Source organism: Centrocercus urophasianus, unplaced genomic scaffold, assembly GCF_019232065.1.
Source record: "Centrocercus urophasianus isolate 14NV4802_14NV808 unplaced genomic scaffold, USGS_Curo_1.0 seq_30, whole genome shotgun sequence".
Lineage (NCBI taxonomy): Eukaryota > Metazoa > Chordata > Aves > Galliformes > Phasianidae > Centrocercus > Centrocercus urophasianus.
The window spans coordinates 3,269,805-3,286,203 of NW_024884867.1; the positions used below are offsets into that span (position 1 = coordinate 3,269,805).

The window sequence follows — 16,399 nt, forward strand, 5'->3', positions numbered from 1 at the left end:
GCGCGTGCTCCGTCCCGCTGCAGTGACGTCATTTCCGGTTCCGGAGGGCGCTCCGGACGCTGAGGACATGGCGGCGCTCAGAGGGCTGTCCCGGCTGCTGCCCGCCGCTCCCGGCTCAGTGCCTGCCCGGAGCATGGCGGCCGCGGTGGCGCACGAAGGCGGCGGAGGTAACGGGGACGAGGGGGCGTAGCGCGGGTTCGCATCGCGCCGCTGCCCTCTGCGCCGGGCCGGGACGTGCTGCCCCCGGGGTGCCCTTTGGGGGCTGGCAGGGGCCAGCGCTGCGGCCCCGTTCACGTGTTAACACTTAACGTGCCCTCGGGTCCCGCCGTGACGCGGACAGTCACTGTTGCTGTGTTCCGTACCGCCTCCAGCCCGCCTGTGGAAGACGCTGAGCTTCGTCGTGGCGCTGCCTGCGGTCGGTGTCTGTATGCTGAACTGCTACCTGAAGGCACAGCACAAGCACGAGCGGCCCGAGTTCATCCGCTACTCTCATCTCCGCATCCGCACTAAGGTGCATTTGTTTACCTGCTGTGTTCTGTGAGCTCCGAGTGCCCAGAGTTTCAAATTGGAGGAGCACAGGCATCTGCTGAGCAAGGTGCTGTGTGTACAGCCGTGCTTTTAACTCGCGGCTTTGCTCCCAGCTCAGCAGTGTCTGGCAGCTCTGGTACCACCGTGCATCTCCCAGCCCCAGGTAGCCTTGGTGATGTCTCCCAGAACAACATCTCAGGTGTAGAGATGCTGTGTTTACCTCTGGCTAATACAGATTGCACGTTAACAGCTGATCCCAGCCTCTCGTAGCAGGGGTCCTCATGGCACAGCACAGTGGATGTCCAAATGACAGCAGTGACTTTGCTGTTTGGAGACAACAGCTGTCAGCTAATGGAGATTTTTTCATCTCTAGTTTTGTACAGCCTGGGAGTGCTACCAGCTTGCTTAAGCTGGAGTCTGTGTTTGGTGTTGAGTCCATTTTTGCTATGCTCCTTCAGTTAATTGCTAAAGGCTTATTTTCCTTCTTTCCTCCAACAGCCTTTTCCCTGGGGTGATGGGAACAAAACTCTATTCCATAACCCTCGTACAAATGCTCTCCCAACCGGTTATGAAGATGAAAACTAAAATCTCAACCACAGCCACAACTTTGGCTCTTCTTGTGTTTGGACCAGGCTGTTCTGTGGGAACCATCACTTAAGAAGATCTGCATTCCTTCTACAGTCAAGTTGAATGGTGGTCTGGTCTCCACCAGTATTTCTGTAGAAGTCCTTTAAATAAACAGTTCCAAGCCTGAATTTAGGCTCTGACTTTTTTATTAATCTGTGACTCCTTAAAAATTCCTAATTTTAGCGTTGAACCTTCCCCAGCACAGAAACAGGGGGCTTTGACTGAGTGTTAATACCTGCTCCCATATCTGGTAATGCTAACAAGTCACACATCCATCACAAAGGATATAAAATCAAATAATGGATTTTGTCTGGTTTAACTGATACTTGTTATCCCACATGCAGATGAACGGCTATTAGTCTAATATTATAAATTCAGTTCCATTTATACTGAGTGACCCAGCAGTAAGCATTAACAGCTTACTCTGTAAGTGCTACACTTGATTTCTGCACAGGCTGTTTTGCCAGCTGCCTCATGCATGTGAGGAGTGTGGTTAATGCAGGCTATGTGACCGTGCTGGAGCTACTGCTGTTGCTGAGGGCATGGGGCACAACGATCCCCAGTGCTGCAGTTTCTGAGCTGCACAAGCCTCAAACCTCTAATTGCTCGCAGTTATTACTTAGAAGCTGTGGGGTAGACAGGCCAGCACTTATGTTTGAGAACTCCTAACTTCTTAATTAAAAAAATAAAGAAGTAAAACCCGAGTTGCCCTTCAGGTAGCGTCTAAGAGCCAAGGAGCGTGGCGTTCTCCATTTTCCCCTCACTGTAATTCCAAGAAAATTAAGAAATTTACTCCTGTTTTGTCCCCAGCATAGATTGTCTCTTTTATCTGTGTTGATGTAGAGGGGACAGCTCTGCCCATTCCTGCCACAGTGCTCACAGGGCCATGGGATGACATGGGTGAGTCCTGAGCTCGTGCTTCTCCTCCTGCACCCTTTCTCTCTAACTGTTGCAAGATCTGCAGGAGTGAAAGAACCTTTGTTGCTATAATATTGTGGTGGACCAAGTAGAAAATACTTGGAGAGGACAAGGGTAATTCCTAACAACTTCACAATTAGATGGGAAAATAAACACCATCCTATTCTTTTTGCTGAGAAGCCTCCTTTACTTTTCTACATTCAAAGGAAGAGAATTTCAGATACTCATTTTAGGAAAAAACAAAGTGCCTGCTACTCAGTCAAGTTGCACAGGAGTGACACAAACACTCAGATGGGGCGTCTGGCACATCAGCCAACCATCTCACTCTTTCAGCATCCACTACCAAATTGCTGAATAACTTACTTGGAATTTCTGCAGTTTACGAGCCAACGCATTAAGACCGACAGTACCTTTAGTTTGCTTTACAAGGTGTGAAGTGCACACAGTCCAGGAGCAGCTTCGTAAGCAGGTGAGGTGAGGCAGGACAAGCTGCTGGGGCTTTTAACTTATCAGCTGTAAAACTTCAGTTCACCACTGTTCTCATTCAACACACACTTTGATTATCTCAATGAAAAATGTAACAGTAGTTGTAGACAACCCGGTGCTCCATTGGTAGCGTGTACAAAGATGGCCAGGCCTGTGCAGTTCTACTGCAGTAACACATTACACCAAAGGAGCAAGAATTCAAATTCAGGATTACTTCAGTACCTCAGAAAAGGCCGAAGAAAGTGGGCTCTGCATTAACCGTTCCTTCACTTCTGTTACAGGCTGCCTTTGTTCCTCTTGGAGGTCATAATCAGACGCTACCAGACACTTATCCACTTGAACAAAATGTAACTTGTTATATTTATTTCATTTCAGTTATTGCAAGTCCAGCAAAAGTGCTTTTACACTATCTCTGTTAATGGCAAAATCAATGCTTTAGCCCCTCGTCTTTTGGGATCATATAAACCAGACTTCTTCCACCCAAATTCAGCACCACAGAGATGAGGCAAAGTAAATCAACCTTCTTGTTAAACACCTCCAAGTGTTATATAAATAAGCAAGAGAAATGGGTCAGAGATTAACTATAAGTTCAACATCTCCCATTACAAAGTACATTCGATAGAAGTTACTTAAATCATCTTTCTGCACTGTTATAAGCCGAACCACCACCACAATTCATTGGAAAGGAGGCAGCAGGTAGCACATCATGAAGTCTTTTGGTTCGTGGCAGTTTGTTTTTACAAGCATAGAAAACACCCCACTTCCTAGAATGCTACAGAGAGGAAGCAGCTTAGCAAAACGCTATCCAGGTGCGTCCCGGCTGCTGGCTGGTCACTGTTCTCAGCCCACAGGCTCGTATTAATGACTCCCTCCAGTCAGCTGAAGTCAAGAGGAATTTTCAGCTTTCCCTTTGCTCGGGCCCATGAACTCCAGCCCTTCGATGGGTATGTCCTTCTCCTTGATCGCTTTCTGGAAAGAACAAGAACAAAACAAGTTATGTTGGAAGCGTGTTTCAGACAGCGCTTTACAGTGCTGAGAAACAAAAGTTTCGGTTCAAACCATCATCTAGAAATAGCAGCCCCAGGTCTGCCCCGGGTGGGCTCCTAACGTTACGGACGCTGAAGTCCGTGCAGGCGGCGGCTCCGCAGGGCCCGCACCTGCACGCAGAGCTGGTAGCGCTTGAAGAGCTGCCCGCAGGGGTCCCCGTCGTTCTCGCCCTTGAGGAACTTCTCGGCGAACCAGCGGTTGAAGCACTGGTCGTACTCGCGCTTCAGCTCGGTGCACGCCTCCCCTACGCTGTTCATGGCGGCGGCACGGCCCCTCCGCCACCGTTCCGACGCACTTCCGGCGCGTGTCGATGACATCACGAGCCGCTTCCGGTGGCGCGCGATGCGGGTGTTGGGCTTGTGCCGGTGGCTGCGGGGCGGGACGGTGCGAGCCCTCGGACGCGGGGCGGTCACTGCGAGCTCCGCGCCGCCCCCGCAGGTCGGGCAGCTCCCGGGGCCGCGCCGCTCCGCTGGGGGCGGTAACGGTTTGAGCAGCCCGGTCTCCGCTCTGTTGCAGGACGGCGTCACGGTGGAGGTTCTCGACCACCTGGAGCGCCTGGCCCTGGTGGACTTCCGCGATGCCGAGGGCGTTGAGCGGCTGCGGGAGGCGGTGCGGTTCGCTGAGCGGCTGCGGGAGGTGAACACGGAGGGAGTCGAGCCGATGGACTCGGTGCTGGAGGACAGGTAAGGGCCGCGGCTCTGCGCTGTGCGGCCGTCGGGCGCCTTGGTGCTGGGAGTCGCCCACGTTCGCATCCGGCCCTCTGCGCAGCGCACCGACCCCTGGCCGCTGTCCTCAGGTGTCTGTATCTCCGGGAAGATGACGTTACAGAGGGCAGCTGCACGGCAGAGCTGCTGAAAAACGCCAGAGAGAAAGTAGAGGAATATTTCGTAGCCCCACCAGGTACTGCCTTCTTTATAGAACCTTTGTATTGTGCTTGAGTTAACCTGAGGAGCGTCACCTGCCATCACAAATTGCTTTCCAAAGTAAGGAATGACTGCAGTCATCTGTGCTAACAAACACAAAACCTGGGGCACACTGCAAGCTGTTGAGCCAAAAGCAGTTTAATGTTACCTTGCAGCTCTTCTGCACATCACTGCTTACAGGAAGCCAAACAGAACTTCCTGACTTTCCTTACGTGCTCACAAATTCAGACTGTCTGCATGCGCTCAGGATGAACTGGAGTAGCACTGTTGCATTAAGCTGCACTGCTCACTGACAGCTGGTCTCACACAACTCTGTTTTCTCCCAGGTAACATCCCTTTACCAGAGCTGGAAGAACGAGATACTGTCCTGAAGGGTTCGTAGTGAGAGAACTCAAATGCCATGTCCGTATTTTATTTGGGAAAACTGTTTTGTGTGGTCACAACTGAAATACCCCAGCATGAATTTGGATCCACAGAACACTTGCTCTGCTAAACTTTCTGTCCCATCCTTCTGTAAATTCTCTTGGTGCTGAAATACTTGATGTTCATGAAACTGGAAGGCAGCATGACAAGTGCTTCCATATATCAAAGCATATTTTATGTATTTTATATTCCTGAATGGCTTAAGGGCTTTAAAGAGAACATTAAAAACTGAAGGTTAAAACAGATAGTTTTATTGAGCTAATTTGTTAGGAAAACAAGGGAAAGTTGTATCCAACATTTCTCAGCTGGCTGAGAAGCTTCCTCACTGAACCTGTACAAATCAGAGACAAGGTAAGGTCAAGCTTGTTGAGGAAAGGCAGTGACACATTTGAAGAATGCTTCAGCAAACCAGAACCAAATAGCCCAGACCATTCATTTCCAGGCCACAGTAACTGGACTTAAAGGCTTAAAACCAATCTTTTTCTTCCCATGTGGTGCCCCTCCAAATACAGATTTAAGGATCCAGATTTATTTCCTCCGGCTATAATGCCACGCACTAAAAAAGATCACGACATGCTGAGCCACAGTGAAATTTCTGAAGAAGTGCTAGAAAAGACCCTTGAAGTTGTTGTAATGGAATACTGCTGGTCAGCAGTTTTAAGTCTGCTCTTGTGGCTCTTGAGATGTGCCAGGACAGCAGGGTCTTCCACAGCTCCTGGCACAAACTCCTCGAGGGCAGAAACTCCTCCTCAGATCAGAATTCAGTGTCGTCCACACAATGCGTGTTCTGTATCTGATTGCAGGAAAAAAAATTACTCCCACTTTGCTTCTCTGCATTTCTGTATAATGAACAACAGCAGCTTTGTGCATGTGATGCTTGGTAGAGGAGATGCTAAACAGCCATAATTGTAATTGTTTCTCCTATGGACTCTATATTCTACATCCCTACAAACAAGACTTAATTAATAAACTAAGTCTCTTTCTGACTGTCAAATTCACTGCAAAGCTTGAAAATTAGAGCTTGTGTCAGACTTGTCAAGAATCCGACCCTGCAAACTGTAAACCAGGTTGTGTTTGTATATAAATCACAAGGACAGACTTCAAGGTGCACCATATGACGCACACACGTTAGCAGAGAATTCCCACCCTGAGAAATCCCTGTGTGTTCTGTCCATGTTGGCTGTCGTCTTTTCCCTGTCAGAGGGAATGGGGACATTATTTACATAAAGAAAGGGAGAGGAGTTGAACAGCATGGCCGCAGGAGCCAGCAGCCCAGTGTATCATAAGGCAGCAATCAAAGCAATTTGGACCAAGATGATCCCACGTTCCCCGTGCAGCACGGGCTGAGCTTAAAGCTTCCAATTCTCTGCTGCTCCCTTAACCACACACCCTGGTGAGAGGACAGACTGCCTAATGCTTGTTCCCTGCAGCCTCAAACTGTCTTACAAGTTGAAAGCATCTATTTCCTTAATGAAGGGGTTTGTTACAATGTCCCTGCTAATAAGGGAATTACAGCCCTGACTCAGATCCCCACAACCTGCACTTCAGGAACCCTTGCACAGGGTGGACGAGGTGCCTGTGGGGCAGCATGCGTTGATTGGTGCCTCAACTCCATGTAATGAGGTGGTGCTGCCCTGTGGGATGGCTGAGCTCCACCGGGGTGGGCTGCACCCAGAGGAGAGGAGGCGCCCCTGGCTCACATCCTTACACCATTGTGCTACATACAATTGAGAAAAAAAAAACAACAAAAACAAAAGTGAGGCCAACATAATACAAACCTGTAAAACAACTGTTTTTTCTCAGTGGATTACCACAGCCAAAAGAGAAAAGTCTTTTTGGTTAAAAAAAGAAAGAAAGGAAGCCATATTCTGAGCTGCTATAGCTATTCCGGTTCCCTTGGAGACCATGGAGCTGGTTTGACTTACACCTGCTATGTTTTCTCCACAGCTATGCAGATCTGTAACATAACACTGGGCTAGATGCCCTGGCAGATAGATGCTATGTTTACAAAGACATTTCAAGGCAGAGATTTCTTCAGTTGTATGGAAACACAAAAACTGAGGGTGTTCTATTGTTAATAATTATTATTTGAAGTTTTGGTAGAAACTGGGAGCCCCAGGAAAAGCGTCATTCTGATACGTATTCAACACAGAGCAAAAAAAAAGAAAAGAAACCTCGGCTGAACAGTGCTGGCTGTCCAACCTCCACCTGCAGCAGGAGTCTCTTGACAGGCACCATCCCCTGCCCAACATCTCTGGCACGTCCTCTGCTCCAGCTGCCATCTCCTTGCATGTATGTTCTGCCTTCCCCTGCAGTTCTGGCCTGAGGGAAACGCGCTTTCACATTCCTGATCAACAGGAAAAGCTGTACAGTGTTTCTTTAAAGCCACGTATCTCTGGCTTTCGTGTTTGTGCAGCCCCACGTCTCACCCACAGACAGTTCTTGCAGCTGTCATCACATTGCTCCTTCAGCAAACCAGTTCTTAATAAAAGCACAGAAATGTGCCTGCAGCTACCAAACACCGCCTCCTCAGAGCCCACGGCTGGTTCTGAAGGTCACCGCAGGCACAGGGCAGACACTTCAGTGCCTCATTTCTGCCATACGCACGGAGCCATTGCTGGCGCTCTGTGCATTCATTGCACACTGTGGCCCCAGGACCCCAAAGCTTTTCAGGCTGTCAGCAGCAGGGCTCCTTCTGCCTCCTCACTGCTGCGCTCAGTCAGAACGGCGCAGAGATGGCGATGGCTGCCAAACTGCCTGACATCAAACTTGGACCCGATGGGTTCCGCTCGTTAAAGGAGCCGATTTTAGAGCCGGACCTGATCGATCTCCGTAGACGTGGGCAAAAGGCTTTTATCAGAGGTCGGTCGGTCAGAAAGACAACCAAAAACTGAAAATAGGCACATTAATGTGAAGATCGATGGAGCGCGGTTCCCGAGCTTCGGAGCGGGCGCCCTCCCGCCGCCCCGCCCGTCGCTATGGGAACGGACGCGGACACGCGGCATGCCGGGCGGAAAGAAAACGCCGGAATAAAATCCGAGAGGAGCTCCGCCGGCTGGCCAATGAGAGTTCGGGGAGGCGGGGCCGCAGCCAATGGCAGGCGGGCAGCGCGGAGGAGGTGGAGCTCGGGGCGGGGCTGCGGGAGCGGAGGCGTGCGCCGGGAGCGGCGTGCAGGCGGCAGCTCCGATCGGCGCCGGTCCGCAGCGCCCGCATCGGTGAGCGGGTCCGGGCACGGAGAGTGCGGGGCGACGGCGGCGGCGGGGCGGGGGGAGGACTGCCGGAACGGGACGGGGGGCTGCTGGGGTGGGAGGGGAACGGCGATGTGCGCGTAAGCGCGCGGCTGCACCTCCAGCTCCGGGTTCCGTGCCCGCTGCAGGCAACCATGAGTGACCGAAAAGCGGTGATCAAGAACGCCGACATGTCGGAGGAGATGCAGCAGGACTCCGTGGAGTGCGCTACGCAGGCACTGGAGAAGTATAACATCGAGAAGGACATCGCGGCGCACATCAAGAAGGTAAAGCGCTGCGGTGCTGTGTGTGACACCGACGGGGGGAATGCTGCTGGGCGAGCAGCGCTCGAGGAACGAGTTCCAGAGATACCGGCTCCCCGAGCTGGGCTTTCTTGAAGGCTGAGATCGCTTTCCTCGCCTTTGCATGGACTTCTCTGGTCCTTCTGCCTTTCTCTCGCAGTACTTTAAGCTTTTATTTCCATTGCCTCCCCATCCAAACGAACCTATTTGAGAAGGGCTGCTTTGCTGACCTTGTCACCCTTCGGCTTTCCTTCCCACCGCACGCAGGACAAACTGTTCTCACTAAAGCAGAACAGATGGGTCGTTCCTTACAGTGTGTCACATTTTCTGCCTCCTACTTGGAGCCTGACTGAGCTGAGCAGAAGACAAACTGCTGCACGCTCTTACTGCTGTGGACAGGCACTGCAGCACACAGCCACCAGCTGGAAGGTTCTGCTCAGACTAGGATTGCACTGATGAGTTTTAAATAATCTCATAGCAGGCTCCTGGTATGATGGGTAGAAAAAATGTTCTCATGGCACTGGTGTAAAGATTTGGGCAAAGAATATTTCAGAGTCCTTTCAGCATCCTTGCTGATAAGAACAGCTAATGAAGTTAAAATAATCTGCACAGATTCAGAACGAGCAGTGAAGCGTGGCTTTGGAGGAAGCAACCAGATTTCAGTCTTATTCCTGGTGAGCTTTTTTAAAGTAAGCAGCAGATAGTTATAAGACAACAGATGATCCCTGCACTTAAGAGCATATGCTGCTCCTTAATTGCTATCTTCAGAATGCGGTACTTGCTAAGAAGTGACAGATCAGTGCCAAAACAGAAGTGTTAGGCCAGTTCTCATAAGAAATGCTAAATTTGTAGTTCTCTCTTCTGTAGGAATTTGACAAGAAATACAATCCTACTTGGCACTGCATCGTGGGAAGGAACTTTGGCAGCTACGTGACTCATGAGACCAAACACTTCATCTACTTCTACCTCGGCCAAGTTGCTATTCTTCTCTTCAAGTCTGGTTAAACCACGGGCTCTCAGTGGCACTGAGTGTGGCTGCAGGACTGCACTGCCAAGCCAAGCAGCCTGCTACCCTCAGCCTTGCTGAGGACACAGACCTCCATCTCCAGGTCTTGTGTTGTATTGTTCATGATCAGGGATTTCTCTGTAGTAGCTGGTATTTTCATTGTGGCTATAAAGGTGTCTTCCTCATATTTATTTTCTTTCAAAACAAAGCTTATTTGCTAATAAAACTAATGGAACAGTTCATCCTGGAAGATTTCTATCTACCCTTCTGCTGTCTTAGTGCTTGCATTGAACTCTATTCCTCTCTAAAGGAACATCCACACAGTTTTTCTCCTAAATGCACAGCATGTGAGTGCCGAGTTATCTATGAGTAGATCATCCATCACTAAGAAAGAATACGAGGAAAGATTGTTTTTCCTGAGAGAAAGTAGAAAAAAAGAGTCTGTGTTTTGAGTCTTTTTCAGTAGGCATAACCTCCCATGCAAGCTGTGGAGCTGCTTTGCTGATCTCGTGTGAAGCGCTGAGCTAAGAGCAATTGCCCTTTTTGGCCTTCAGAACACAGGGTTTTTCATGTGCTTACATTACACAGCTGTCACTTCGTACATCCTCTAGTTTTGTTTTGAGGGGTTTTTAGTTTTCTTTATCCCTGCAGCCTGCAACAGCAGCACCACATCTTCAACAGTTTAGTTTAAGGAACAGAAAGAAAGGTGTGGTGTTTTCATGTAGAGATTATACATCTAGAATTGACAGAGGGGAAGACTTCACATGTAGGTGAGCATACGTAGTCTGATTTTGGAATAGTTATGCAGTTATTCTCTGAAAAATCTCCTCTCTTTTAGAAAGATAAAAATACCAAGTTAAGTGAAAAGTAGTTGATGGAGAGCTGTTTTATTCTACAAGCTTTTCATTTGTTTGAAAGAAGGCAGAAGAACACAGAAAAGTCCATTAAGGTCCATATGGCTGAAAGACAATCAGAGCTTTAACAGATTTAATAAATCCAAGTTACTTCTTGTTGCTACAGTAGCCTCCTTGAACCTCAGTAAGAGAAAGGAGAAATCTTATTTGAAGACTAGACAGTCTGTATCCACAGCAGTGTGACTGAAGCTGCCCCATTCATTGGCACTGCTCAGTTTTGTCCACATTCTCTATGCACTTGGAAGGGAAATTCAAGGGTAAGAAACTGGCCACAGAATTCACTTCACCCTCAGGTCTCTTGAGGGAAAAAAAGTAACCGATGTCCTTCTGGATCTGACTGCTGAGCAAATATCTGCTGCACACGTTACAGTTGCAGGGCTTTCAGATCCCTGAGGAAAGTCATACTTGCTGTGTTTCACTACATAGCAGACTCACAGTTTGAAACCTGAGTGAATGGCAACAATGCCGGAGTTCAAGTTCTGATAATCCACTTTTAAAAACCCTGCATCTTCTATCATTGCCTTCAGCTCCTCCTGAAAAGTAACAGTTCCATCATTACAACCACCTGGACGCCTACAAGCCCGCTGCCACCACGATTATTTTGGAAGCAATTCTGCACGTTGGTGCATGCAGAGAAATGCTGCCTTACCTGGGGGGGGGAAGCGCCGGATGCTCTCCACAAGATACTGGTAAGACTTCCAGTCACCAGCAATAACCTCACCCAGAACAGGGATGACCTGGAAGCTGTACAGATCATAGAGCCTGCAAAGACAGACAGCAAATACGTATCAGTACAAACGAATCTAAAATCAGTCCTCTCCAAAAGTTGGTATCTTTATCACTCTGCAGTCTGAATTTGATTTAAATGCACAATGAAAAGGCCCAAAGCATCTCCATCTCTTAATGTGAGTGCATGGAAGAGTCTTATGGCATGGCATAAGGTGTCACCATGTTCCTACCTGGAAAGAAGAGGGTTGCTGACATGACTAAATTCAAGGCAGAGAAATCTCCCTCCTGGCTTCAGCACACGATAGGCCTCCTGAAGTGCCTGAGACAAAGCAGACAAACTGAGTTTGTTTCTGTAGGACAGCACCTGTCTGTTACCATGCACGTAACAGCAATTCAGTGATCAGCTGAGGGCAGTAAAGACAATCCTGACTGGCAGTGTCTGATTTTTACTTGTAGGGAAGCATTGCAAGACCCTCAAAACCCAGAACACTCTGACTGTTGCATAAATAGATTTATACCAGGCTTTAAGATTAAACTATATTAGGAAAGCAATTTTTCTTCTCTTTTTTCCTACACTTAAGTTGATCAACATTTGCCAACAGAGCTCCTGTAATTACAGACCAAATCTGGAAAGGAGGTGACTCAACTAGAATAAAATGAAAACGAGAAGAGTAATACAAATACTTTTAATCAAAAGGCTTTGTTCAACTGCAAGACACACCAGAGAATCAAAGAAATGATTCTAGGTTTTGGAGGAATAATGTGTGAGAACAGGAAGGAGGGAAAGGGAAGAAGAGAATATTTAGCCACTTAGAAAATTCCATCCCGTATTCAAAACAAGATAACCAAAGGAAACACCAAGAAGCATTACAAGAACCACCAAGAAGTTACACTGATAACTCTGTGTCTTTTCCACCAAGAATACAACAAAACTGTGCTCCACAGCCTCTGCAGGTTTTACGTCTCACTGGCTCCAACTGTCATTCTCCCAAGGAAACGACATCAAAATATGAACAGTACACATATATGGCAGGAACAGAAACAGAGGCTTGAGTGTGTTTGTATCAGCTCTCCAAGGAGTCACGCTACCAGACTGCTGCACCTGGTTTCCTCAAAGAAATACGAGCTACTGAGCTTTGCTTCCAAGGGTGCAGATGAAGCACTGTGAAAGGTTACTGCATTAAGGTAAGTTCAAGGGCAGACTTTTCAAGGTGCTCTGGATCTGAACGCTGCACCTTCCACGGAAGGAGCTTTGCCAAGGTCTGTAACATGCTCCTCCAGAACACAGGCAACTGATCTAACTAGACACGGGTGCTCTGAGCTGTCTTCATCCACATGACAGCCCGTGTTCCCAAAGGCAGATACAACTCAGAGTTGTATCTAGAGTTGTACTTAGAGTTGCAGAGTACCACTCTCACTAATTAAAACTGTACTTGTTTTTTATGGCAAACTGTAAAGACACTGAGCAGAAGTGGGCTGAGCAGGTTACATCAACCTGCTGCTTCATACTTTCTTCTCTGGGAGCTCTGCTGGCTCAAGCAGGGAAACAACAGTGGGTCAGATGCTTCCTGCACCAGAGGCGTGATACAGATCAGGTGCTTCAGGAAGTTTTGGGACGTGTAGACTGCAGTGTCATCGGTTAAGAAAAGGTGGGGAATATAGCATTCAGCCCTTTTTGCCTTAGGAAGAGATTGCAGGGCTTGCCAAGCTGGAAAGATTGGCTGCAAATGGTATAAATCTAAGTTCTTATAACAAAGGTGGGGCATTTTATTGCATTCCTTGTTCAAACACACTGCACACTACACGTCACTTATATTAAGTGTCTTGGGAGTAGACAAAGCCATTTCTTTATCTAAAGGTGTTCCTCCTTGGCTTCCTCTGCTAGAACCACAAAAACATCAGATGGACTAAAAGGACTTTGTGCCAGTAAATGCTGTAGCAACTTACCAAATCAATGCGAGTGACATTTCTTATTCCAAAGGCAATTGTGTAAACATCAAACTTGTCATCATCGAAGGGCAGCTCTTCAGCATTCCCAAGCACCCAGGACAAACCTAAGATAAAAACAAAGAACATCCTGAACAGACTTCCCATCACTCCTGCTCCTCAGACTACTCCAAAACAAACAGAACTTCCCTAATCCAGAAGGAAGTGATTATTAATAAATTGCTATTGAAAAGCAGTGCTTCCATTTTGCCTTTCTGCCGGAGCGAAACAACAACATCTTTGCCTTCACTCACAAATCTCTCGATGCCCTGTATTGTAGCATAGCAGCCAAAGCATTCCTCTGTGTGCATGTGAATGCCTTCCACTCACAGGGTTTTGGTCTGCCAGAAAGATTTCACCCAAATTTTGCACTGAAGTGGAAAGTGACACAAACTGGCTTCTAACACTTAAAATTTTTTTGCTAGAAAGTTTCCATTGATTGAGGAACATAAAAAAACCCCACACTCCATCAGCACTCAACTTGTGACCCTGCTGCAGCCGTGTTGTTTCCCAAACCCCAAGGACCATCTGTGCACCATTAGATGTTTGGGTTATTTGTACTATAAATAAGGCTGCTTAATTTAGAATTAACAGTTTTTAAGGTCACTTTTTGGTGACTGTGATGCAGAACAATAACAATAAACTAAAAAAAAACAAGCAACCAGGAGCTTTCTGCACTGGAGAGCAGCAGTTTCAAAGGACAGTATGCTAGAAACAGGCACAGAGAACAACAGAAAACCTGAGTTGTTGCCAGGAAGCATTCAAATTTCATTTTTATGAAGTCAATATGTTAACAGTTGTAGAAAATACTGTAAGCAAAGGAGCATGCAACATTATTAAGCAAATATTAGCTTTATTTAAACCCCGGCAGTCTGGAAAGACAAAAAGTGAGCATCAAGAACAGGTTTTAAGCAACAGCAAAATGTCCCTCAGAATACACTGCAATAAAATCACAGGGCAGAAGTTTGTAAGGGGAGAGATGACAGGGACCGCTGGTGGCAAACAAGATCTGGGTGCATGCAGTGCACCCTACCACTCCTGCTGGCACCAGCCATTGTGAAGCACTCGTGTTTCTTCTCAGCACGCGCAGCCACCACTGTTGGCAGATATGAATGCAGAAATGTGTACATGGGAGAAGAGTGAGAGAAAAACTACGCTCCTTGAAATTGGGCAAATGTCAGACCTTGGACAACGAGCAAATGAGCTCAGAAATGAGTTCCATGGCAGAAGGGGGAATCACATGAAGAGCAGAAGGCAGGACACACCCAGTGGGTATGTGCTGAACGAGGGAGTGAAAGAGAGGAAGTCAGAATTGTGGCACAGGGGGACAACCCAGGCAACAGGAAGACAACTGAGTTTCTAAAGCTGCATTCTACAGAGAAAGGAAGTGGAAATCTAAACACCCATTTTGAGAATCTGTTATTAATTTTTTTAAATTTCTAATTTTCAAGCACAGCTTTGGTATAAACCATGGCTATATATTTTAAATCCCAAAGTGGTGACTACCTGAAGGCTATCACTCGTCAAATTCTATCAACCATGTTACTGAAACGGTCCAAAGCATGACTTACCTTCAGAGTAGCCGAGATGCTGCGCTTTCTGCTTCCCAGCTTTTAACATTTCTTTGTTAATGTCACAAACCACAACCTGGGAATCCCCCAGTGGATTATTTTTTTCCTCCTGGTAACTCTTAGAAATTTCCTGCCACGACAAATTCTGGTGGTGCTTAAGCTTCTGCTGGAGCTGCCGTTCTCGTACGGAACGAACGTAATTAAGGAATCGAAAGGCAATGTCACCTGCAATGGTTTGAGAAGAAGGAGATGTTTTTTAGAATGTTTTCTCAACTTGGAAATACTGAAACTCCATGAAATTGGAACATAAAGCTTTGAACATCAAACTCAGCACATACACATTACACATATAGCATGTATGCAAATAGAAGTATGTAAGTATGTATTTAAGTAAAGGGAACATACTAAAAGCAAACATTTCCACATCTTCCTGCAAAAGGAAAGTTTCTGGTAGCGTATCATGGCACTACCACGGTAACTTCAGAGCCTTACAGTGACGTGGTCATACAGAACTACAGGAGCGTTTACCTGTTCCACCAGCAACATCCACAAGGAGCGTTCCTGGGGAAGGATTCATTTTGTGCACGAGGATGTCCTTCCACACCCGATGGATCCCCAGGGACATCGAGTCATTCATTATATCGTATTTCTCGGCCACGTTTTCAAACACCTGGTAAACTGCAAAGAGAGAGGTGTGAGGATGAGATGCGACCGACTTAAAATCGGCCCCGTGGAAACCAGACGGGAGAAACTCTTCTCTCCTTGGGGAGGTCTGGCACCGTGCTGAACTGGGAAAGTTCACCCGAGAATTCCTTATACCGAGAAAACGAGAGGATCCCATTGACCTTGCTGAGCCACAAAGGTCTCTCTGGAGGAACAGCGTCTATTCCCGTAACCCTTCTGTGGCTCCGCGGAGATGAAATGAGTGGAAATAAAATGAGCGGGGATGAAACGAGTGGGGACGACGCCGCACACCGAGCCCCCCCAGCCCCGCGAGGCCCTAAGCCCCCCCAGACTGTTGTCCGGCCCCGGCGCTGCCGCCCTCACTTTTCTCCCTCCGCTCCGCCTCCGTCACGTTCTGGAAGCCGAAATGTGTCTCCGGCCGGGCTGCCAACCCCCGGGCGGCGCAGAGTAGCGCGCAGAGAGCCCCGCGGCGGCGGGAGAGCAGCGCGCGGCCCGGCCTCAGCCCCGCCGCCATCTTGGAGGGCGCGTCCGCCACTCTGCCACCGCGCGGGGTCCTACCGGCGCTCGGTCCGCCCGGCTGCCCCGGCCCGGCACCACTCCCTTAGCGCAGCGCACCGGGCAGAGCTCCGGGCTCACCCGCTCCGACCGAGCGGTTTCCCCCTCGTGCACCGCTGGAGCCATCCGCGACCACCAGCGCCTCAGAGACACGACAAGGGCGCCGAGCTCTGTGTCACGTTGGAGGGAGTAGCGCGCTTAAGGCCATTACTGGGAGAGCCCCACACGCTGCGCTCACGGAACCGCGTCCGGGCGGCTCAGCCGTGAGGAAAAACAAATGGGAAAGGCCCAGCGCAGGCAGCACGCCGGCAAGCGGAGCCCCGCGAGCAGGCCACGGCCAGACCCCACCCCGTCGGCCGGCACATACGTCGCTATGGCAACGGCCGCGGAGCACGCCGGTCCGAAAGAAAACGCAGGAGTAAAACGCGGCGAGAGTGCCGACTCGTAGCCAATGAGCGCGCGGAGCGGCCGCG

General features: G+C 48.6%; 5 protein-coding genes across 5 annotated transcripts; 3 read left to right on the forward strand and 2 right to left on the reverse strand.

Annotated features, from left to right (window-relative positions):
- Positions 1 to 52: 52 nt before the first annotated feature.
- On the forward strand, positions 53 to 1,283 carry LOC122165543 (cytochrome c oxidase subunit 6A2, mitochondrial). The gene is made up of 3 exons (XM_042828650.1): positions 53 to 167; positions 372 to 511; positions 1,027 to 1,283. Exons 1-3 carry the CDS (start codon positions 68 to 70, stop codon positions 1,111 to 1,113), a joined length of 327 nt encoding a protein of 108 aa, XP_042684584.1. The 5' UTR covers positions 53 to 67; the 3' UTR covers positions 1,114 to 1,283.
- A 1,607-nt stretch (positions 1,284 to 2,890) lies between these two features.
- TRIAP1 (TP53 regulated inhibitor of apoptosis 1) lies at positions 2,891 to 3,907 on the reverse strand. Its single transcript, XM_042828654.1, has 2 exons — positions 3,717 to 3,907; positions 2,891 to 3,528 (listed from the first exon to the last, which is right to left on the reverse strand). Exons 1-2 carry the CDS (start codon positions 3,861 to 3,863, stop codon positions 3,445 to 3,447), a joined length of 231 nt encoding a protein of 76 aa, XP_042684588.1. The 5' UTR covers positions 3,864 to 3,907; the 3' UTR covers positions 2,891 to 3,444.
- On the forward strand, positions 3,862 to 5,195 carry GATC (glutamyl-tRNA amidotransferase subunit C). The gene is made up of 4 exons (XM_042829075.1): positions 3,862 to 4,044; positions 4,123 to 4,289; positions 4,403 to 4,506; positions 4,856 to 5,195. Exons 1-4 carry the CDS (start codon positions 3,862 to 3,864, stop codon positions 4,909 to 4,911), a joined length of 510 nt encoding a protein of 169 aa, XP_042685009.1. The 3' UTR covers positions 4,912 to 5,195.
- A 2,918-nt stretch (positions 5,196 to 8,113) lies between these two features.
- LOC122165545 (dynein light chain 1, cytoplasmic) lies at positions 8,114 to 9,727 on the forward strand. The gene is made up of 3 exons (XM_042828653.1): positions 8,114 to 8,167; positions 8,329 to 8,466; positions 9,349 to 9,727. Exons 2-3 carry the CDS (start codon positions 8,335 to 8,337, stop codon positions 9,484 to 9,486), a joined length of 270 nt encoding a protein of 89 aa, XP_042684587.1. The 5' UTR covers positions 8,114 to 8,167; positions 8,329 to 8,334; the 3' UTR covers positions 9,487 to 9,727.
- A 631-nt stretch (positions 9,728 to 10,358) lies between these two features.
- Positions 10,359 to 15,885, reverse strand: COQ5 (coenzyme Q5, methyltransferase). Its single transcript, XM_042828649.1, has 7 exons — positions 15,735 to 15,885; positions 15,216 to 15,365; positions 14,688 to 14,912; positions 13,078 to 13,184; positions 11,361 to 11,449; positions 11,055 to 11,163; positions 10,359 to 10,937 (listed from the first exon to the last, which is right to left on the reverse strand). The coding sequence occupies exons 1-7, from the start codon at positions 15,883 to 15,885 to the stop codon at positions 10,833 to 10,835; spliced, it is 936 nt and encodes a 311-aa protein (XP_042684583.1). The 3' UTR covers positions 10,359 to 10,832.
- Between the last annotated feature and the right edge of the window lie 514 nt (positions 15,886 to 16,399).

Coding starts and splice junctions, on each gene's coding strand:
- LOC122165543 (XM_042828650.1), top strand. CDS start 68: ATGGCGGCGCTCAGAGGGCTGTCCCGGCTGCTGCCCGCCGCTCCCGGC. Junction 168..371: donor GGCGCACGAAGGCGGCGGAG/GTAACGGGGACG, acceptor TACCGCCTCCAG/CCCGCCTGTGGAAGACGCTG. Junction 512..1,026: donor ATCTCCGCATCCGCACTAAG/GTGCATTTGTTT, acceptor TTCCTCCAACAG/CCTTTTCCCTGGGGTGATGG.
- GATC (XM_042829075.1), top strand. CDS start 3,862: ATGGCGGCGGCACGGCCCCTCCGCCACCGTTCCGACGCACTTCCGGCG. Junction 4,290..4,402: donor GACTCGGTGCTGGAGGACAG/GTAAGGGCCGCG, acceptor CGCTGTCCTCAG/GTGTCTGTATCTCCGGGAAG. Junction 4,507..4,855: donor ATATTTCGTAGCCCCACCAG/GTACTGCCTTCT, acceptor GTTTTCTCCCAG/GTAACATCCCTTTACCAGAG.
- TRIAP1 (XM_042828654.1), bottom strand. CDS start 3,863: ATGAACAGCGTAGGGGAGGCGTGCACCGAGCTGAAGCGCGAGTACGAC. Junction 3,529..3,716: donor GCTACCAGCTCTGCGTGCAG/GTGCGGGCCCTG, acceptor TGTTCTTTCCAG/AAAGCGATCAAGGAGAAGGA.
- LOC122165545 (XM_042828653.1), top strand. CDS start 8,335: ATGAGTGACCGAAAAGCGGTGATCAAGAACGCCGACATGTCGGAGGAG. Junction 8,467..9,348: donor TCGCGGCGCACATCAAGAAG/GTAAAGCGCTGC, acceptor TCTCTTCTGTAG/GAATTTGACAAGAAATACAA.
- COQ5 (XM_042828649.1), bottom strand. CDS start 15,885: ATGGCGGCGGGGCTGAGGCCGGGCCGCGCGCTGCTCTCCCGCCGCCGC. Junction 11,450..13,077: donor ATGTCACTCGCATTGATTTG/GTAAGTTGCTAC, acceptor GCTTTGTCTCAG/GCACTTCAGGAGGCCTATCG. Junction 11,164..11,360: donor AGCAACCCTCTTCTTTCCAG/GTAGGAACATGG, acceptor CTGTCTTTGCAG/GCTCTATGATCTGTACAGCT.